A 24,181-nucleotide genomic window follows, 5' to 3' on the forward strand; every position below is an offset into this window, starting at 1 on the left:
TTAATTCTGAAGTCATGTCCTTTTGTTTGAATCTTCCCTATTCTCAAAGGGAAAAGCTTGTCCACATCAACTCTGTCTATCCCTCTCATCATTTTAAAGACCTCTATCAAGTCCCCCCTTAACCTTCTGCGCTCCAGAGAATAAAGTCCTAACTTATTCAACCTATCTCTGTAACTTAGTTGTTGAAACCCAGGCAACATTCTAGTAAACCTCCTCTGTACTCTCTCTATTTTGTTGACATCCTTCCTATAATTGGGCGACCAAAATTGTACACCATACTCCAGATTTGGTCTCACCAATGCCTTGTACAATTTTAACATTACATCCCAGCCTCTATACTCAATGCTCTGATTTATAAAGGCTAGCATACCAAAAGCTTTCTTTACCACCCTATCTATATGAGATTCCACCTTCAAGGAACTATGCACGGTTATACCCAGATCCCTCTGATCAACTGTATTCTTCAATTCCCTACCATTTACCATGTACGTCCTATTTTGATTTGTCCTGCCAAGGTGTAGCACCTCACATTTATCAGCATTAAACTCCATCTGCCATCTTTCAGCCCATTTTTCCAAATGGCCTAAATCACTCTGTAGACTTTGGAAATCCTCTTCATTATCCACAACACCCCCTATCTTGGCATCGGCATACTTACTAATCCAATTTACCACACCTTCATCCAGATCATTGATGTACATGACAAACAACAAAGGACCCAACACAGATCCCTGAGGCACCCCACTAGTCACCTGCCTCCAACCCGATAAACAGCCATCCACCATTACCCTCTGGCTTCTCCCATTCAGCCACTGTTGAATCCATCTTGCTATTCCTGCATTTATACCCAACAGTTGAACCTTCTTAACCAACCTTCCATGAGGAACCTTGTCAAAGGCCTTACTAAAGTCCATATAGACAACATGCACTGCTTTACCCTCGTCAATTTCCCTAGTAACCTCTTCAAAAAATTCAAGAAGATTAGTCAAACATGACCTTCCAGGCACAAATCCATGTTGACTGTTCCTAATCAGACCCTGTTTATCTAGATGCTTATATATATTATCTCTAAGTATCTTTTCCATTAATTTGCCCACCACTGAAGTCAAACTAACAGGTCTATAATTGCTAGGTTTACTCTTAAAAACCCTTTTTAAACAATGGAACAACATGCGCAGTACGCCAATCCTCGGGGACTATTCCCATTTCTAATGACATTTGAAATATTTCTGTCATAGACCCGGCTATTTCTACATTAACTTCCCTCAATGTCCTAGGGAATATCCTGTCAGGACCTGGAGACTTATCCACTTTTATAATTTTCAAAAGTGTCAGTACTTCTTTTACTTTGAACCTCATAGTATCCATAGCTACTCTACTGGTTTCCCTTACCTCACATAATCTAAATGTTTCTATTTTCAAGGTTGCAGCTGGAATGGTCGGAATTGAATGACCAGGCTCAATAATTCTACTTGACATGAGGTGCTGCCATCTACATGAGGTGCTGCCTCTTGCACTAACATAGAAACATAGAAATTAGGTGCAGGAGTATGGCTGATCAATATGATCATGGCTGATCACCAACTCAGTATCCCGTACCTGCCTTCTTTCCATACCCCCTGATCCCTTTAGCCACAAGGGCCACATCTAACTCCCTCTTAAATATAGCAAATGAACTGGCCTCAACTACCTTCTGTGGCAGAGAATTCCAGAGATTCACCACTCTCTGTGTGAACATGAGCTTGTTTTTCTATCTGTGCATTTTTCATGAATGTCTTGTTTTTTTGTGTGGTGTTTTTCTTTTCATTGTCTTGTAGAATGTGTTCAATTTAAGTGTAATTAATGTTTTTGTGTGACATCTGCCTGTGATGCTGCTGCAAAGAAAATGGTCATTATACCTATTACACCATAAATTTGCATATGACAATAAACTCAGCTTGACTTGGATCTCTTCTTCAGTGTCGGACTTGTATTGACATTACAGGACAGAAGTGTTTTGAGCTAAATAGGGCCAGCATAAATTCAGAATTGCATGGTAACCAAATCCCACATTTGGAGGTAATGTCATGCGACATTTCTCCAATGAAATTCCAGACATGCTGTTTCAGTTGCAGAATAAATAAGTGGTGAGACCGGGGAGCATTTTACTAATGTTTTAAGTTAAATTCTGAGTGGTTTGTGAATAGTACCCATTAATATCAATACAATCTTTTTATTTTCATTTCATGCTTTTCATGTGACTTTTTCCTCTCAAATATATTCCAAGGAATTCTAACCATTAAAATTTGTCATGACCGCATTCTAACATTAGCTTTGTTCTATTACTCATATCAGATTACTTGTAGCTATTTAAGAACGAGTGCTTTGTTGCTATGCAGTTGACAGTGGTCCATCTGACATCTGGTTTTGTGTGGTGTATGTTACACCAAGTGAAACTACATAACAATAAGCCTTCTTTCATGATGGAAAAAAAAACATTATCTACAGTTTGATCAGTATAATTTGAGAAACATTAATAACGTTTGCTCATTCTGAATTCCAACATGTGAAACTATTCCTTTCCTTGGCAAGCATTTCAGTGTCAAATGCTATTTGCCTTTAAAGTTCATTGGACTGGAAAGGATTGGCTCTAACAGACAGAAACAAAAAAAAAATTATCCACACATAATCTCAGTGAATAATGAAGGCTTGGAAGTTTACCAAAGCACAATAACCCAAGTAGAATTTAATCAATCTGTGATGGGATCACTATTTATTGATTAATCCATGTTATAACCTTGATAGTAACACTTGATAAAATAGAGCTGTAAAGCTTTATACCAACTGTAAAATGTAATTTTAAAAATGAAAAAGGGTAAAGACAACCAAGCATTAGCACTATTCAGTACATGCCTCAGAAATATACCCTCTATAATCTAAAGAAAATGTGTGCCTCATATCTTCAATAAAATAAAGACATTGAATGGTGACAAAGGTTAGGTCAAAAAGCAAAAAGCTTAAAGCATCTAAAAGCTTGGAAAAAGTGCGAATTTTCGGGGAAAATTCAGAACATGAAGGTTAAATGACTGCAGGTATAACCTCAGTGAACAAAACTCTAAATGCCGGAATAACTTAGCAGATCAGGCAGCATTTCTGGAGGACGTGGATAGGTGACATTTCACATTGGGACATTCTTTAGACCAATTGTAGAAGGGGGGAAAATAGCTGGCCATGACAAACCTGGCAAGAGATAGGTGGAAACAGGTGAGAAATCCTTTGATTTACAGATGGGTGGAAAAAGGCTGGAGATAAAAATTGAGACAAAAGGGTGCAAGCTCAGTAACGAAAAGGAGTGAAATGTGAAACTAGGTGAATGGGGAAAAACATGGAATGAGATGAGGAAAGGGGAAAAGACAGTGGGAGACATGAGTGCGCACTCGGGTGGGCCGCAGGGAAGAAAGTGGGATAAAAGCGCAGGGGATTGATTATTACCAAAATTAGAGAATTCAATGTACATACAGTGCATTTAGAAGGTATTCAGACCCCTTCACTTTTTCCACATTTTGTTACGTTACAGCCTTATTCTAAAATGGATTAAATTCTTTTTTTTTTAAATCATCAATCTACACACAATACCCCATAATAAAAAAGCAAAAACAGGTGTTTAGAAATGTTTGCTTTTTTATTATGGGGATTGATGATAAAAAAAAATTGAAGATTTTTGTAGATTGTAGAATTGTAGATTGATGACAAAAAAAAAGAATTTCATCCATTTTAGAATAAGGCTGTAACGTAACAAAATGTGGGAAAAGTGAAGGGGTCTGAATACTTTCTGAATGCACTGTACCATTGGGTTGTTAGAATAAGAGGTGTTGTTCCTGCAGTTTGTGTGTGGTATGCTAGCAATGAAGGAGGCCCATTACAGGAAGGTCAGTGTGAGAATGTGAGGGGGAGTTAAAATGGTTAGCAACCGGAAGATCCAGCAGACTGACCGAGCACAAAAGTTCAGCGAAATGATCGCCTAGTCTACACTGGGTCTCGCCAATTTAAAGGAAGCTACATCGGGAGCATCAAATGTAGTAGGAGGTTAGAGGAGTGCATGTGAACCCTTGCCTCGTTACACCAGTGATAAGCTTATGATATCTTTCTTTAAGAAAGTTACAGGGAGGTAATGAGGTCTAAAGTTGATAGAAAATTGGGTTTTATTTAGCACCTTGAGTTACAAAATTTGGTACGTGCAACCAAGGACCACAGGAAATGGGTGAAGTATCTGCCAAAAAGATGCAATTTTCATACTTCTTTAGGTCAGGTGCTGAGAATCATTGGTGCACAGACAGGCTGAGAAAAGAAATTAACAAAATTACCTAACATGCAGGAGTTAACATTTGAGGGAGCATGAAGAATGATTAGTGTGAAAATTATGTTGAAGAGTGCAAGGACGTTTTGCTCAGGGGTGTTTCTGGCACATGAAAAAGCCGTGAATATAACATATCCTTTTTTTTATGGCCTTGTGTCACACAGTTTAAAGGCCTAAAAGGCAGGATAGATTGATATGATCATGATGGAAGTGACTAGGAAGAGACACCACTTAGACTTGGGTGCTGCAAACCCATTGACCATGGGCACAATAGTATTTACTTTAGTTTATATATTGGGGAGGATATCTTTAAGAACGGTATGAACATATATATAGAAGAACTAATAGCGTCTCCATTGTCGGGAAATACGGTACATCTTTCCATCTAATCATCTCTCACTCATCTAAACTCTAACAAATGCATACCTCGACTGTCCAAATTTTCTTCACAAGACCACCTACCCATTCAGGAGTCATTCCAGTAAACCTTCTCTGATCTGCTTCCAAAGAGTTTAATATCCTTCCTTAAATAATGAGGCCAACACTTAACATGGCATTTTAGATGTGGTTGGACCATTTCCCAATATAACTAAGCACCAACTCCCTACTTTTGTATTCAGATCCTCAAACAATAAATTACAACATGTTGTTCACTTTCCGAATTATTTGCACTGCTTGCATACTGGCCTTCTGCCAACCATGTACTCAGATACCCAGATCGCCCTATATCCCAGAACTCAGCCATCTCTCATTGTTTATATAGTCAGCTTTCCATTTTAATTTTCCTGCAAAATTGTATAATTTCCCATTTTCCCACATTATACTCAATTTGCCAGATATCTCCCAATCTCTCCACTGCCCACTCAGCAATACGACATAATTGGGTCTGATGAAGACCAGAACATGGAATGGAAGATCTCAAATGCTTCAAGCCCAAGAAGAGCAAATCACTGCTGGGCACCTGTGCAGGAGTGATTCTCCAAGTTAGTGGGCAGACATGTTTGTATGTTCTGGGTAGACATGGTCAGTTTGTATTACTGTTATGAGCCAAACGACTATTTCAACAATCACGTGCACTTGTTGACGAGTTGCTCCAATTCAGGGACAGTGTGTTTGATAAGGTTACAGCACCAGGCACTACTCATGCTTTAGGGTGCAATGGTCCTATAGACTACAGGTCTGGTGGGCTTGAGGGACCCAGACATTTCCCAGTTTGCAGGTACCGGAAAGCCAGAGTGATTAGCTATAGCTGTAACAGAATGGCCCAGGCAAATTAAAGATGAATGCTGATTTTCTTTATTTACATGAGAAGAGAAAAAAAATAACTTGACACAAGACCATGAATTAGAGAAATGCTTCCCTCCATGAGGACAGATGTGGTGAAGCACGAGTGCCAGACAGAGTATGTGACAGGAGTCTGAAGAAGGGTCCTGACCAGAAACGTCAGCCATCTTTTTTCACCAGATATACTGCCTGACCCGCTGAGTTACCCTAGCACTTTGTGTCTATTCAAAGTTTGTAACAGTCCAGTTGTGAAAGAAAGCAAAGACCAGATTGAAGACTGAGACACTTTCCCAAAAGAAAGTAAGTCAGAAAGGTGGGCAAATTCATGCAATTGCTACATTAAGAGTGCCAAGCAAGATGGAGGGATGCAGAGCTAATGGTTATGGTGAAATTGAGGGAGGCAGAAAGGTGTAGCACTATTGATAGAGCTCCGAGGACCCCCACAGCGCAGGAGTAAATCTTGCGCAACCTGCTCAGCGAATATGGATAGGTGACATTTTGGGTTGGAATCCTTCTTCAGGCTGATTGTGGTGGTGTGGGAGGAGATGGGGGGGGGGATTGAAAGAGAGGTGGGGGCAGGATAAAGCCTGGCAAATGATAGATAGGTACAGGTTTTTTGATAGGTAGATGGCTGGACAAGGGCTGGAGATGAAGAGACAAAAATTGGATAGAATAAGGATAGGTGGGAATTGTGAAGCCAGAGGAAGATATATAGGTGGAAGGGGACAGGGGGACAAGGAAGGGAATAATCCAGGTGGGGCACAGGGAAGAGAAGTTGTGGGGGAGAAAGGGAGAGGAGGGTTGTTACTAAGTTAATGAAATAGAAGAATTCAATTGAAGAATTCTCAAATTTCAGGTAACTGACCGATCAACAACCATCATCCCCCCCTCCCCTGAGCCCCACCTGGATTTGTACCCATTTCTTTCCTTCTCCATCCCCTTGTCCCCTTCCCCTATCTCTGGCTTCACAATTTTCACCTTTTCTCTCGTTATCTCACATTTCTGGTCTCTTCAAAAATGGATGGACATAAATGGCAGATCTAAAAAACTATTTTAACCAGGGGATTATGTTGTTGAATACCATTCAAATTGAGTTTGTTTGCCTACTCATAAGAGGTACATATTTACAAGGTAGAGTAAGTTGTGCATTCATCTGATTCGGTTGAGTGTGATTTTACGTTTGGCACATTTTCTGGTGTGCAATATAATGCAAAATAAATGTAACCAATATATCGCTTAGTATTTAATACCTCTATGTTCAGAAGTTGCACAAGTACATAGTATTATTAAATAAATAACTTATGGTAGACTAAAGGAAGACACTTATTGATCAGTTAGCCAATTGCATTACATTGTTTATCATACACATGCTAGATTGTTCTTTTCACTGAACTGTATGTTTATGATCAAAAGTTCAATTCACCTTCCACAATATATCTTCTTAAATCCAATTCCAGGTTGCTAATAGCTTTGTTATGCTTGTCAAAAGGCTACTTGTAATTTATAGACATGTCATATTTTACAAACTGGACTATTATTTAAAAACCATATAAACAATCATTTTAGAACAGTATTACAAATGTTTCTTTGGATTTTATGTCCAAATGTTTAATAGAGCACAATGTTGTGACAATCTATGAACAGTTGATTCTTACCAGCTTCCGTGTACTTTAGCCCAACTTTTTCTTCCTCATCCTTTGGTTTGGGAGGCGGCCAAATAGCATGAAGTCGTCCAGGAGTTCGGTCTTCAGATTCTGATGGAGATAAATCCTGCAATTAAAATTAAAAAGAGGGACATTAAAGAAAACACATGCATTAAAGTACACACACATAGTATACATTTTAATTTAATTACATCAAAGCTGTATTTGTTGGATATCCATTCCCTACGTTCATCCCTTCCAATATTGTCATATGCGAAGGGTTATTGATACAGGATATATACAGAGACAGCATTGAAATATGATTATCCTATAACTTGAAAGACTTGCACAGAATATGATGTCAGTCCAGAGAAATTCTAAATAAAATTTAGCTGCAGACAACCACTGCAATTTCAATTATACCTGCATTACTTTCCTTGATGGTGGTGTTACAGATAGATCGGGTATAAATGCGGCTTTTGATACATTGGCCTTCATCAGTCAGGGTATTGAGAAAACTAGTTAGGACGTTATGTTACAGTTGTACAAGACATCGGTGAGGACGCATTTGGATTACCGTGTTCAGTTTTGATCATCCTGCTATTGGAAGGATGTCATTAAGCTGCAAAGAATGCAGTAAAGATTTACAAGGATGCTGCCAGGATTTGAGAGCCTAAGCTATATGGAAATGTTTGCCAGTCTGGGTTTTTATTCCTTGGACCACAGGAGGCTGAGGGGTGACCTTAATCTAAGTGTATAAAATCATGAGGATAGTGAAAACAAGACCAGATGACAGGTTTAACATGAGAGGAGCAAGATTTAATAGGAACTTTTTCAAGGGCAACTTTTTCACTCAGAGTGTGGAGGATATATGGAATGAGCTGCCATAGGAGGTAGTTGAAACAGGTATTTTAACAACAATCAAAAAAACACTTGGACAGGTCCGTGGACAGGAAAAGGTTTAGCGGGATATAGGCCAAATGTGGGCAAGTTGAACTAGCTTAGATCTTGGTTGGCATGAATGAGTTTGGCTGAAAGGCCTGTTTCCGTACTGTATGACTATTATTCTTTTACACCTTCGATTTCATCTGTGATATAGACTTCAATTTTAGAATCATAGATCACTTGTAAATTATATTGGCGGGAGTAGTTTTCCCTGTCAACGTTCGACCCGTCAATGGACAAGAACCACGAGTTAACTGCAATCATAGGTTAGTTCACCTCGGATGTCAGCACCAAGGTTAGAGATGAGCTGGAGATTTGGTATTCTGAGAGGATATACTATTTGTGGCATAACGCGCACAAATAGGTTTGCCTATTCCGTTCGGAAAAAGAGAGAGCAAACATTTTGCTCATTTTTATCTCTCTTTGTTTTTAATTAGTTTCTAAATTTGTAAATTTTGATTTTTTTGTTTTGTATTTTTACTTATTTTATTTTTCAAAACATTGTAGAATAGAATTTTTTTTTTATCTGACCATCTGTGATTTTCAGAAAGTAATGGCATGAGTGACAAAAGGTAATCGGGAAGGTCCAGAAGGAGCTTGGGTAGAAGCTGTATGCATTGCGGAGTATGGCCATGGAATTCCGCCCTCCATGTCTATGGATTCATGGTATCATAAGAGGCAGTACTACCACATGATATTGTGCAATCTCAGACAGGTAGTTAAGGGAAGGTCAGAACTGGCAGCTTGGTGGCCTGGGGTATAAAAGTTGTAGAAGCTTCAGGAATGAGAGAGGTGGGTATAAAAGGTGGGTATAAAAGGAGAAGTGGGTGTTGCAGTGGTGATCAGGGAGATCTTGATGGCTCTGGATATCATGGAAGGATTGACCAATTAAGTCATAGGAGTTGAACTTTGAAATAAGAAAGGGGAAATCAGTGCGATGGGGTTATAGTAAAGGCCTCCCAGTAGTGAACACAATTAGAAGAATAGATTTGTAGGCAAATTGCAGTAGGGTGCAAAAATAGGGTTGTAGTGTGGGATTAACTTCCTCAATATTGAATGGGATTGCCTTAGTGTAAGAGGTTTGGATGGCTTGGAATTTGTAAAATGCATGCAAGGAGAATCTTTAAAAGCAGCATGTAGTTCTACAAAGGAAGGGGTTGTGAGGGAATGAGGATAGGCAATCAGTGGAGGAATCCTTTGAAAATAGCCACCATAGTTAAGTAGACAAAAATGCTGGAGAAACTAAGCGGGTGAGGCAGCATCTATGGAGCGAAGGAATAGTTGACGTTTTGGGTCGAGACCCTTCTTCAGACTGATGAGGGGGTGAGGGGGGAGGGGGGGAGAAGAAGGGAAGAAAGGAGACAGTGGGCTGTGGGAGAGCTGGGAAGAGGGGAAGGAGGGAGAAAGCAAGGACTACCTGAAATTGGAGGTACCTGGATTTCTCCCTTCTTCCCTCCCCTTCCCAGCTCTCCCACAGCCTACTGTCTCTGCCTCTTCCTTTCTTCTTCCCCCCCCCCCCCACCCCCTCATCAGTCTGAAGAAGGGTCTCGATCCAAAACGTCACCTATTCCTTCGCTCCATAGATGCTGCCTCACCAGCTGAGTTTCTCCAGCATTTTTGTCTACCTTCGATTTTTCCAGCATCTGCAGTTCTTTCTTAACCATAGTTAAGTAAGTTTCAAGATGGTCATGGAAAAGGCCAAGGTTGCTCCCAGCCTTAAATTGGGGGAAGGGTTGATTTCAATCATATACGGCAGGCCTCCATTACCGGAGTGAGGCCACAACCAAAATGTGCATGGTGCCTCAAGTGTGGCCTCACCAACATCGTGCATCAATATTTTCCTTTTTCCCAATTCTAATAAAGGCCAATATGCCATTTATCTTCCTGAAATGTTTTATTTCTTTTATGATGCTCTCTCTCAAATTGCACTCAGATCATTCCCTTGTGATAGAGCTGTAAATTAAAGTGGCTTTCCAGGATTTTTCAGGGTTTTTACTTCACGGCAAAAAGTAATAAATTAAGTATTTTGCACACTTTGTCTAATGATAATTGCTTCAAGAAGTTAAAAGGCCAACTGAAACATACGGAATTAGCACAAAGCAATAGTGATCAAATTCAATCTAAACCAATGAGGCATGCGAGGCATCAGTTGCTTTAGTTTATCACTTTTCAATTTTTTAGTGAGTTGTCAGCTTTCGTCGAAATGAATTAGTGCCTGATGCTTACATGTAACAAATAATACTTACCTACCCAACAATCTTAATTATTTCTCAGAGTTTTGCATAGAATCATTTAATAAATGTAGAATGTTGAAGTGGAGTAAAATCAACCTGTTTTTTTCATTAAGATGTTGGCCTCCCCCAAAATTACAATTTAGGTTATGTGCAACTAGAAGTGCAGCCCAAATGAGCCACACCCTATCACTCCTTGCCTTAACTTCCTTAATTTAACTTCCTTTGCCTTACAAATGATACTGCAGAATTCTCAGTGAAGCTTTGCAGGAAGACCATAGATGCAAAAATAAGATTATATTTTAGGAATCTACACTACGCGGCTTCAGGGTACCACTATGAACAGGCCACAGAATATAATTCCTATATCCAATTACAGGAAGGGCACTTTGAGTAGGTATTAGGTTTCATTAATGTGCTAGTGAAATGCATATAAAATGGAACCCTTGAATTTTGCAGTGCGACCATGTGTGCAGAGAAAGGTAAAGGTAGTTACATCACATAATAAGAAATTTTAGACACATTCCAATTTCTACCTCATTATTTGGATCCAACCTTGAATGAGGCCCTCACTCTCTATAATCACCAATGTAGAACACAGGAGGAAGCGGTAGGACAAAAGTGTTATTGAAATTAAAAAATAAAAATTAAAAATAAACAAAATAGAAACATAAATGAAACCACCTGATTAAAGATGGATTGTAAATTATCCCTTCCGTGTTCTGCATTGGTTTACGCCAACTCTGTACAACTTCGATGAATGAATGTAGAGAGCCGAGAGGAATTTGACATTGGAACAATGCAATAGGTGACTTAGATGACTTAGAGATGTACATTAAAGTTGAGGAAACAATAAAACTGCAAGTGGTCAACGGCAGAAGACGCAAATTTTATAAAGATAACATATGCAAACTGTAAGTGTGTATCACATTATCATGGCTAGTCAATTTGCTGCAAAACTGTTAATAAATTGGAATACTCAATGTTAGATGACTTATTTTTGTTAAAGGACGTAATCTCATTGGGAAATGGAAAACAATTTTGGTTGTTAATATAACCTATGTTTTCTCTAAATATATTACCAAAATGGCATCCTGGTTTTAAAAGGACATAAAGAGGCAGGTCGAGCAGGTGGAGAAAGGATCACATACCAATGTCAGAAACAATTAAAAGGAAATTAAGATCATAATTCTTGTTCCACACAAACATAATTTGAGAACTTATCATATACCAAGCATAATGTGTTGATTCTGAATGTCATATTTGTCAATGACATATACATGAAGAAATGAAATGTTTTAGAAAGAATTGCAGATGCTGGAAAAATCGAAGGTAGACAAAAAATGCTGGAGAAACTCAGCGGGTGAGGCAGCATCTATGGAGAGAAGGAATAGGCAATGTTTTGGGTCGAGATCTTTCTTCAGACTGATGTCGGGGGGGGGGTGCAGGAAAAAGAAAGGAAGAGACGGAGACAGTAGACGTTGTGGGAGAGCTGGGAAGGGGGAAAGGAAGGAGGGAGAAAGCAAGGGCTATCTAAAATTAGAGGTCAATATTCATACCGCTGGGGTGTAAACTACCCAAGCAAAATATGAGGTGCTGTTCATCCAATTTGTACTGGGAATCCAATCTAGCAATGGTCAGAAATGAAATTATTTGTTAAAATCAAGTTATGACCAAGTGTTATATATGGCCAAGCATAAACCAATATTAAGTATTTGATAATAAACGTTTCTAAACAAAAGAAGAATCAAAAGTTTTAACATACACCATTTCCTTCTGTAGATTCTGTCTGTTTTTTCTGCTCAGGAGGTTGCTTCTGAAAAGGCCTTCCAAATATTGCTTTCAGTGAGTCCATCTCTTGCTTTTTTCTCCTTTTTACGTTTTCCAGGTCCTGTGAATTAGATGCATCTTTTTTGACAGACCGGGCTGAAAATAAAGATTTGAAACTTTCCAAAGTATTCTCACTAGAAGCTTGAATGGGTGCTTCAGCTTGTGGTGGTTCTTCTTGGGGTGGTTCACTTGTCTTTTCAGAATTCTTTGATTCATCAACAATCTCCGCTTTATTTTCCACATGGGGTACATCAAAGATCAACTGAGTAAGCTGCTCCAAAAATCCAGAATTCTTCTTTGGCTCCAGTGGCCTTCCTTCATCTTTTCTCTTTGGTAATGCTTCCGCCAGGAGTTTTGCCGTAGATTTTTGACCAGGCTGAGTCAATTTTAACATTGCCAAATCAGTATCTTTCTGTTTAATCTCTGCAATTGTCCCCCTTGATTCACCTGTCGCACCTTTTTTCAGTAAACGCACTCCACTAAATAGAGGGGGCATTTGAAAGACACTCGCCATCTGTGTAGGAGGACCTTGGATGGAGGAATTGTTAGAATTATCAGTTGACATGGGTAATGCAGAATCTTTCCCTGTCTTTTCTAATGAATCTTGTTCCTGTTCTGTGCCATTATTATCATTTTCCATTATATCTTTACTGGGCTCCGTCTGAGAGAGTAAATCCTTATTTGACAATACGGGTTCAGAAATGTTCTTTGTTTCTTCCATTTCATTTACATTAATATTTTCTTGTTGCTGACTTGATGTCGGACCCTTGTCCTTCAGTAAGTCTTGTTCTAAAGTGCGTTTTGAATTTTCATTACATATCAATGGAACTTCAAATTCATCAATTTGTTTTTTGTTCGGTTGAGCTTCATCCTCTGAGTCAGTATCTGTTGTCTGTACTAGAATCACATGCACTTTCCCTTCATCCAAGTCTTTGACCAATAACTGTGCAGATCCAGGAGGCTCCAAAGCACACTCGGGTGCACATGATACGTTATTCTGTTTTTCTGTACTTTTAATCTGAATTTTGTCCTCCATTGGCTGTTCCTGCATTTGATCATTTTTTTCTTGTTCTTCATTTGCTTCAACAACAACCTGCTTTTCAGACTGAGTAGCAGCATTATTTTCCTTAATGTCATCAGGTGTCGGGTCAGGACTGAGAGAGCGATAAGAAGTTAACGATGCATTTGCTTGGTCAATCTTTTGTTTTGATGGTTCTGTGATCGGCTTGGTCCCACTCCTTTGACTCAAAAATGACATTTTCATAGAAAATGCTGAAAATAGCGATGAGACAGCATCTTTGGGTGGAGTTGCTTTATTCTCTGGTTGTTCCATTTTGGCACTGTTATGAATATTTATATTTTCTGTCATATTGCTACTGGTTATGTTGATATCTGAATTACCTCTGAAAATGTTCATTCACGTAAGTAATTTAATTCATAACATATCAGCTATTCCAATATGTACAATTGCCAAAATCTGTTTCTCATGAACTTCAGTCTTTGTCCTCTACTGCCCCATACTATTAAATCTAATTCAGAATATTTCCTAAACCAAAAGAACACATCTGTGAGAGCTTACAGTGAGTAGGGTATTTAAACTTCCACAAACAAGCAAACCTAGCTGTCTACAAGCATCTATTTATTAAATTAAAAAATCCTTGTGCTATACTTTGAACTTCATTAATTGGAACATAAAATACATTTTCATCAACCTCAAAATCCAGTCAGATTAATTTAGTTATTCTAATTACATGCAATTTTTTCTTCTTCACCCAAAAATATAGTTGGAAGAAATACTGAGAACCCTGATTGTGAGAAGGCCCGTACTTCAAAAATGAACCTTAAAACTGACAGAATCCATCAAGCAAGGTTAAATACCAAAACAAAAATAGGAATAAACTTCTGAGAACATCATTCGGGTGGTTTTTCCGGTTTCCGTTTTTCTTGACTGGCATTCCATAATCCGAGAGTTCAGCAGGGAAATATTAAACAGGTTTCGTCAGAGTCTCAAATCACCCATAAAGTTCATCGTGAAATGAAGGTGTAGTGCTGCAGGCCTGAAAAGTCTGGATAAGTTTTCATTCGGAGCAGTCGTTGAAAAGTTAGCGTCTTTGACAGTGAACACAAATAACCCTCCTCCTCTAGCAAGTTCCAGCTTTCAGCTGGAATGCAAGTTTCCGGCTTTACTATGAGGCATGAAAGCCCACAGAACTGGTTTCATATTTCGAACTCCCTCAGCTACTTCCGCAGTCTAGGCAGGTATTATAAAAAACCCCACCCAGTAGAAGCAGGCAAGAGTAGTGAGCAAGCATGTGTAACTGAGCAACTAAAACTGTCTGCTGTATAATGCTTGTATGAAGTACTGCAGCAGAAAGTATAGCAACTCACTTTTTCTTCTTTGACTAAATAACACATTTGTTTCTGATGTAATTCTGCAAGTTGTTCTTACTGAGCAATGCCTGACCACACCATAAAACCATAATGTTTATCAATAAAAGTTCTGTCAACATGCCATCAATAGGAAGGACGTAAACAAGAATAGATGAACAATGTAACCCGGAAGAAATAATGAAGTAAATGTAACTAAAAATTCAGTCAGTAAATATATAATTTCCTCCATGCTGTTTTAGAGGGAATGGTGTTTGTTTATATTGTGGACAACTCCTGCATTTGTAAATAGTTTCAATGGTGAGTCAACACCCATTAACTTTAACAAAGCACAAAGTGGTGCAGCAGGCCAGGCAGGGAATAGAAACATAGAAATTAGGTGCAGGAGTAGGCCATTCGGCCCCTCGAGCCTGCACCGCCATTCAATATGATCATGGCTGATCATCCAACTCAGTATCCCGTACCTGCCTTCTCTCCATACCGTCTGATCCCCTTAGCCACAAGGGCCACATCTAACTCCCTCTTAAATATAGCCAATGAACTGGCCTCAACTACCCCCTGTGGCAGAGAGTTCCAGAGATTCACCACTCTCTGTGTGAAAAAAGTTTTTCTCATCTCGGTTTTAAAGGATTTCCCCCTTATCCTTAAGCTGTGACCCCCTGTCCTGGACTTCCCCAACATCGGGAACAATCTTCCTGCATCTAGCCTGTCCAACCCCTTAAGAATTTTGTAAGTTTCTATAAGATCCCTTCTCAATCTCCTAAATTCTAGAGAGTATAAACCAAGTCTATCCAGTCTTTCTTCATAAGACAGTCCTGCCATCCCAGGAATCAGTCTGGTGAACCTTCTCTGCACTCCCTCTATGGCAATAATGTCCTTCCTCAGAATTGGAGACCAAAACTGTACGCAATACTCCAGGTGTGGTCTCACCAAGACCCCGTACAACTGCAGTAGAACCACCCTGCTCCTATACTCAAATCCTTTTGCTATGAAAGCTAACATACCATTCGCTTTCTTCACTGCCTGCTGCACCTGCATGCCTACTTTCAATGACTGGTGTACCATGACACCCAGGTCTCGCTGCATTTCCCCTTTTCCGAATCGGCCACCATTTAGATAAGAATCTGGGGAGGGAATGGGCAGGCGACATTTCAGTTCGGAACCCTTCTTCAGACTGATTGTATAGGCACCATTTTCGTGTCATAAAAAGATACAAAGTCTTGGAGTAACTCAACAGATCAAGCAGTATCTCTGGAGAACATAGATAACATTTTGTGTCAGGTCCCTTCTTCTGACTGGTCAGGGTCAGTCTGAAGAAGCATTTCAACGCGAAATGTTACCTGTCCATTCCCTGCCCAGATTTCTGTCTGACTGACTGAATCAGCACTTAGTGTAGTTTAAGATTCCCGTGTGTGCAATCTCTTCTGTCTCTATTAAATATTACAACAGGTCCAACTGTCAAATTCAATAGGTCATGTTATAAAATTAAAGCCGTAGAAATAACTTTTAAATTTAAAGCCATATGTAAGTTACATTTCTCTGTGGCATCATTTTTGCCTTTGAACTAGTCTCTGTGCAGTTAAAGTATGATCTGTAATAATTGCTGATTCTTAAGCAAAAACAGAGAGGCAGAGGCAGAGGCAGAGGCAGAGGCAGAGGCAGAGAGGGAGAGGGAGAGGGAGAGGGAGAGGGAGAGAGAAGCAATCAATGGATTGGAACTGTAATGTGAATTCAACCTGATCAATCTCAGATAGCCTCATGGTAAAAGGCTGTTGGAAAGTTATAAATGTTTATTAATCATTAACAGTAACTTGATTTCAGGAGTTAACCCAGCGTTCCAAGGGTTAGCTGGTGATAGCAGAGCAACAATAGACAGCTTGAACATCTAACATTGTGATCACACTGTAAATACTACAGCTTCGCAGCTGCTCTCTTGAGTGACACTTTGGAACATGTATCCCAAAGTAGAGATTTTTTTTTCCTTCAACTGTGCCAGTCCTCTTCTCAGTATTTTGGACCCATTTTCAGCTTACTGTTGTTAAAATGCCTCTGCTAGTAGTCAGGTCAAGCACACTCCAGTTGAGGCAACATCCTGGTGAACCTCTATTGCAAGATCTCTAAAGCCTCCACAAACCTCCTGTAATGTGGTGACTAGAACTGCACAGAATACTTCATATGGGGCCCAACTAAAGTTTTACAAAGATACAAAATTATTACGAATTGCCCCAACTGTTGAGGCACAATGGCTATTTACTCGATAATATCTTAGAACATAGAAAATAAAACAATATGGCACAAGAACAGATCCTTCAGCCCACAATGTCTGTGCTGAAGGTAATGCCAATATCATTTCTTGTCTACCATCTCTTGTGCATAATCCATATCATTCCATTCCATGCATATCCATATGCCTATCCAAAAGTTTCTTAATGCCACTATTATCTGCTTCAACCACCAACACTGATAGCCGTTCCACGCACTTACCACCCTCCGTGTAAAAATATTTTGTTCCACACATCTCCTTTAAACTTTGCCCCTCTCACTGTAAAGCTATGCCCTCTGGTAATTGACTTATCCATTCCAGGATAAAGATTCTGACTGTTTACCCTATTTATGCCTCTCATAATTTTATGTATTTCTATTTCTACAACATCTCCCTGCAACCCCTGGCATTCCAGAGAAAACAATCCAAGTATATCCAACCTCCCCTTGTAGCTAATACCACCTAATCTAGACAACATTCTGTAAACCGTCTTGGCACCCTTTCCAAGGCCTTCTTCTGTATTTGGCCTCACAAAATGCATTCACATGACAATTGTCCAGATTTAAATCCATCTGCCATTTCTCCACCCAAATTTCCAACTGATCTTGTTCTATCCTTTGATAGCCTTCTGTTCTGTGGACTAACTACCAATTTCTGTGACATCCGCAAATTTAAAGAGGGAAAACAAGGATCTGTTTGACTGAATTTTACTTTTCCGCAGAACTAACCCAATGAATCCTCTGGATTAAATGAGAATATGTATATTATCAACTCAGCAATAAACAAAAAAGATCAAATGGAACATGCAGTGGCAGGGCTCGAAATTAGCGGTTGCCCGGGTGCCAATGGCAACCTAAAGCCCCGCCGGGCAACCTAAAAGCCATGCCATTTTGCCCGGTTTGGCAAGCACCCGGGACACCTATCGTTTAATTCTGAGCAGACCTCTTCTCTATCTCTCTCTCTCTCTCACTCTCCATCTCCGCCCACCACCGATATCCGGGTCTCGGGTCTCCGCTCGCTCCTCATTCGCCGTTATACATGCGCACTGCCGCGGCCTGCACATCATCCCCCTCTACATGCGCAAAACCACGGCCAGCATATCATCGGCCGTGGTTGTGTGCATGTGCCGCCCTGCACATGCGCACTGCCATGGCAACTGGTCGGCGTCGACCACTTTCTCCCTCCCTTTGCATTGTGGGAGATCTGGCCGCCATTGCAGTCCGGTCGCTGCCTCACCGCGACGGCTGAAAACCAACGCAGAATCACTCCCTGGAGCTGGAGTAACTCCCTGGAGTAACTCTTGCTTCTTGGTTTCCTGGTCCTCCAAAAATATTTGAAATGGAATTTAAACTGGAGTGAATGCACCACAACCAAACTCCAAACTCTGAAAAATAACAGCCTATTGCATTTTATCTGTTTATTGTGTATATATATGGTTTATGGTATATAGACACGCTGAACTTTTATCTCCTGTTCTCTATTATGTTTACATATTCTGTTGTGCTGCAGCAAGCAAGAATCTCATTGTCCTATCTGACAATAAAACTCTCTTGACTTGGAGTTAAGTAAAAAAGCGTTCTTGGGAAAAAACAGCTACCTTAAATTTAGTTGTGTTTGGTTGGGTACCTATGGTAGGGTGAAGATGCTTTAATTGTGCGGGGAAACTCCATGGAGCAGCCAGCATCTCTGGATAGAGGAAATTGGGTGATGTTTCAGGGAGAGACCCTTCTTTAGATTTCCTCTGGTTTTAATGTTTTTAGTTTAATTTAAAGATACAGCGTAGAAACAGGCCGACCACTGATCACCCGTACACTAGTTCTATCCCACCCATTAACGACGTAAGTCAAGAGTCAAGAATGTTTTATTCTCTCACGTCCCAGTTAGAACAATAAAATCCTTACTTGCAGCAGCACAACAATGTTATAAACGAGAAAACAAACCAGTGTATATTTATATATGAATATATAACTATACACACACACACACACACACACACACACACACTATTTCCCTCCTGGGATGAATAAAGTTCTATCGTATAGTATTGTGTGTGTAGGAAGGAACTGCAGATGCTGGTTTAAACTGAAGATAGACACAAAAAGCTGGAGTAACAACAGGTCAGACAGAATTTCTGGACAAAAGGAAAATATTACGTTTTGGGTTGGGTCTGAAATAGGTTCCTGCACACCTTTGGAATGTGGAAGGAAACACGAGCACCCGGAGAAAACACATGCGATCAAAGGGAAAAGGAGCAAACTCTATACAGACAGCACCCACAGGCCCATACGAAACTTTCCAAAAAGATGGGTTGCATGACAGGATTACAAAAATTCTAATGTGAAATAATATGCGCGCTGCGCGCATCATGAGCGATAAGCGAGAAGTCCCTCGATGCCAGGGTTCAGGGCCCACTTAAGGGCCCTCGAAGCTCTGGGGTTTTAGATGCTCTCTGATGCATTCTGAGCCTTATTTTGGAGCATTTTTGCACCAAATATATTACCAATATTTCAGAAATTAACACGAATCTGAGGTAGCTTTTTCACACAAAGGGTGGTGGGTGTATGGAATGAGCTGCCAGAGAATGTAGTGTAGTTAAGGCTGGGACTATCCTAATGTTTAAGAGACATTTGGACACGAACATGGATAGGACAGGTTTAGATGAATATGGGCCAAACGCGTGTGAGTGGGACTAGCGTAGATGGGGAAATGTTGGTCAGTGTGGGCAGTTTGGGTTGAAGGGCTTGTTTCCACACTGCATCACTCTAATGACTAAAAAGTGAAGAAGAAAAATGCATGTAGATAAGTAGAGCAGATTTGAAAGAGGAGTGAAATGTAAAGGCAGAGAGAGGTTTATAGGTGGAAAGGAACATAGGAAAGGAGGGGGGAGGGTGGGCTTGGGCAGATGGGTGAAGGTAAAATAGACACAAAGTGCTGGAGTAACTCAGCTGGTCAGGCAGCATCTCTGGAGAACATGGATAGGTGACATGTCACAGAGTGCTGGAGTAACTCAGTGGGTCAGGCAGCATCTCTGGAGAAAAGGTATAGATTATATTTCGGGTCAAGACCCTTCATCAGTAATATGCATGATGTGACATGCATAGACATTCCTGAATGTTACCCAAACCATCGTGAGCTACTTCGTGACGGCGCTTGTCCTCTGCTATAACGTCTCTGCTGCTTTGGGTGATGCAGGACATGACACGAGCTTTGGGACATGGTGTGAAGCTGTTGCAGTCTGTTCCAGCCTCGTAAAAGCCTGGCTGGAGTGGATGGGGAGAGGATGTTTCCACTAGTGGGAGAGTCTAGGACCAGTGGCCACAGCCTCAGAATTAAAAGACATTCCTTTAGGAAGGAGATGAGCAGGAATTTCTTAAGTCAGAGGGTGGTGAACTGTGGAATTCATTGCCAAGACAGTGAAGCCAAGTCAATGGACATTTTTCAGGAGGAGATTGATAGATTCTTGATTGATACGGGTGTCAGAGGTAATGGGGAGAAGGCAGGAGAATGGGTTTGAGAGGGAAAGATAGATAGTCATAGAGTGATACAGTGTGGAAACAGGCTCTTCGGCCCAGCATGTCACTACATTAGTCCCACCTGCCCATGTTTGTAGCAATGTTACAAAATTTTGAGATTTAAAAAATCAAGTCTGCAATTTATCCCATCAGATAAAGCATAACAATAAGTTTAATTTGACACCAAATTCACTTTCATATCTCAAGTATTAAAAAAGTTATGACCATTTTCATACTCGGAAATTAGCATCTTGTTCCCTATTGATTTTCAATGGACATTACAAAAAAGCTGTGATCTTGGATAGTCAAACGCCCATTTCTTAAGGAAAGATTAACATTTTTAAATAGCCTAAGTGTCCAAAGATTATTCACAAATAATTCACAATATAACATGATTTTTATATCTAATTTACATTAATTTATAGGCCAAATGGAAGGAATTTAGTGTTCAATTGCTGTAAATAAATGCCCATTTAAATCGGCTTTCTAGTGGGTTCATGTGGAACGCGCTGGTTTAGAACGTTGACATAGCGCTGGATTAGTGTTCAAAATGAGCTACTCGCTATAGAAACTTGATATATTCAGGGTTATATATATGCCCCATTTAATGTAAAAATAAGGTACATACCTTTAATTGTTTGCTCTATAAAACCCTGGGGCTTCGAGAGGTTGCGAAATGAGAAAGTAATTTTAAAACTATTATAACTATATTATCGAGGCCTATAAAACTAATAATACCTTTTGCGACCGGGTCTTGCAGCGATTTTTCGTTAATGATTTACTAGGCTGAACATGTGCGATTAGTACAGCCTAGTAAAAATCGCGTTTTAAACCCGCCCCCTCCAAACAGCGCCAAAATCGCCGACATGGCTGAGGGCAGATTCCTAATGACGATTCAGGTAGGTTTTGTAACATACCTAATGTTTGATCCATATCCCTCCAAACCTGTCCTATCCATGTACCTGTCTAACTGTTTCTTAAATGTTGCGATAGTCCCCACCTCAACTACCTCCTCTGGCAGTTTGTTCCATACATCTACCATCCTTTGTGTAAAAAATATACCCCTCAGATTCCTATTAAATATTTTCCCCTTCACCTTAAACTTATGTCCTCTGCTCCTCGATTCACTTACTCTGGACAAAAGACTCAACCTGATCTATTCAAATCATGATTTTATACACCTCTATTGGATCATCCCTCATCCTCCTGGGCTCCATGAAATACAGTCCCAGCCTACTCAACCTCTCCCTATAGCTCTGGCCCTCTAGTCATGGCAACATCCTCATAAATCTTCACTGTACCCTTTCCAGTTTGATGACATCTTTCCTATAACATGGTGCCACTGTGCACGTGTGGAAAGACAGCGTTATTTTGCGTCGCTACTGTGTCACCGGCTTCCCCCCGAGTGGTGGTGTTGGGCGAACCAGGACTGCTTGGGTCCTTGAATGGAGTCAAGGGGGGAGGTAAAGCGACAAGTGTAGCATTTCCTGCAGTTGCAAAGGAAAGTGCCAGGAGAGGGTGGCTTGGGTGGGAATGGACAAATTGACCAGGGAATTTCAGAGGGAGCGGTCTCTGCGGAAAGCCGACAGGGGAGGAGATGGGAAGATGTGGCCAGTGGTGGGAACCCGTTGGTAGACAAAGCTCGAGAAAATCAGCAGGTGAGGCAGCATCTATGGAGCGAAGGAATAGGCGACGCTTCAGGTGGAGACCCTTCTTCAGACTGATGTCCGGAGGGGGGGGAGGTGAGCAGGAAAAAGAAAGCAAGAGGCAGAGACAGTAGGATGTGGAAGAGCTGGGATCGGGAGGGGAAGGAGGGAGAAAGCAAGGACAACCTGAAATTGGAGAAGCCAATGTTCATACCACTGGGGTGTAAACTACCCAAACAAAATGTGTGGTGCTGTTCCTCCATTTTGTGGTGGGCCTCACTCTGGCTATCGAGGAGGCCCAGGACAGATAGGTCGGATTCGGAATGGAAGGGGGAGTTAAAGTGATGAGCCGCCGGGAGATCAGGTTAGTTATTGTGAATTGAGTGGAGGTGGTGTGCGAGGCGATCGTCAAGCCTGCGCTTGGTCTCACCGAGGTTGATCATACGCTGAATAATCCAACCACATTTTGTTTGGAAGTGGAAAGAGAATAATAGAAATTGCATTCAATGCAACGTGTAAAAAGAGTTGAGATACTGTATTATAATTTTGCTGCATGTCATTGTGGTATATATCATGTCTTGATTGGTGAATATGTTTAGTTTGTGACTTTATTTGAAGCAGAAATAACGTGAATGCTTCATTGACCATAATTCCGACTGGTAACTACGCACTTCGTCCGAGCACATTATAGCACACGTCATTCAAACCGTCTTAAATGACCACCTAAACTGTCATTTGGCAACATAAAAAGCTGCCTTAAGCATTATGGTTGCCCAGCTGGCAACAGGGGGAAAAAGTTAAGTGAGAGCCCTGAGTGGACGTCTATTGAATTCACTTTCTGGACAGGAGCGATATGATTGGATCCTCCTAATACTGCACGCTAGAAAATTCTTTCTTTAACTAAGTTAATGGCGCACTATATATATTGTATGTTTCCCTTGGCACATAAATTCCACACACATGATTAGCACCACCATAATAAAATATAAAACCAGCACCAAATATAGATCAAGAAATCTTCGTTGAACCACTATCAGCATAAAGGCCAATTCAATGTCACCAAAATCCTATGGATTTGTAGACATGTAGTAGGAACCATTATTGCTCACTCGTTTATACAAATCAGATTTATTGACATGGGTGGATCCAGTTGAGATTTGGTTTTATGGGCGTAACACTGAAGGAATTTGAATTCCATTTCAATGTAATCATAACACATATCAAAGCAAATTATGCAATTAAATATTTGGCACATCTACATCAACCCAATTTAAAATTGATAGTGTAAGTAGTAACAGAATCAGAATAAATGCTTTATTTTATGAAGCATAACAAAGGCCCGAAAACCTGTTGCTACTTGAAGTTGGTATGGCAGCAGAGAGATATTTGCACAAAAGACGTGATGCGATTTAAAAAAGATTATTTGCTCATCAAATGTTATCAACAACAAAAGAAATGATGCAAGCCAGTTCCTTGAAGTTCTCTAAAAGACACTGCAATGTTAATTACATTGATTAAGGTTCATAATCACCCCACAGTTATAGATTAATCCAGAGAGCACTATTCTTTCAGTTCGGGATTTCAATGCAAGGTATTTCACTTATCGATTTCTGTTTACTAACTGACCTCCAAAGCAATTATCTAGACAAAAGACATAACCACACAGTTAAAGAGAAAGGCCTACATAGAAAGTGAAACAGACATAGATACTGAATTTCAGTAAATATATTTCAAGAGAAAAGCTGAGATAAAAATTGGTTGAACTGGGAAAAAAAAATCAAACCATTTTTAAACATTTGTAATAGGGCAAAATGGCAAACAAAATAGAGCTGAAGTCAAAACTCTTTCAGCATTTATTTTTATTTCTATCAGGATATCTTTTCAGAGAAAATCTGCATTTCTCTTTGGATCTCATGTGGGAAATGACAAGTACATTATCTATATCTATCTATCTATCTATCTTTAAAACTCTGTGCCTGACCACTGGCTGCCTTTCTGCCTTTTGATTCGTGCCCAATACTCGCAGATGTCCAATCGGAACGGCCGATGCTCGCAGATGTCCAATCGGAATGGCCGATGCTCGCAGATGTCCAATCGGAATGG

At 40.2% G+C, this 24,181-nt stretch overlaps 1 protein-coding gene across 1 annotated transcript in view; it reads right to left on the reverse strand.

Annotated features, from left to right (window-relative positions):
- fmn1 (formin 1) overlaps positions 1-24,181 on the reverse strand; it is a 314,864-nt gene that overhangs the window by 252,935 nt on the left and 37,748 nt on the right. The window contains 1 exon segment of the mRNA XM_055640724.1: positions 7,276-7,390. Coding sequence (XP_055496699.1) covers positions 7,276-7,390 — 115 coding nt within the window.

Source organism: Leucoraja erinacea, chromosome 9, assembly GCF_028641065.1.
Source record: "Leucoraja erinacea ecotype New England chromosome 9, Leri_hhj_1, whole genome shotgun sequence".
In the NCBI taxonomy this organism is placed as follows: domain Eukaryota; kingdom Metazoa; phylum Chordata; class Chondrichthyes; order Rajiformes; family Rajidae; genus Leucoraja; species Leucoraja erinaceus.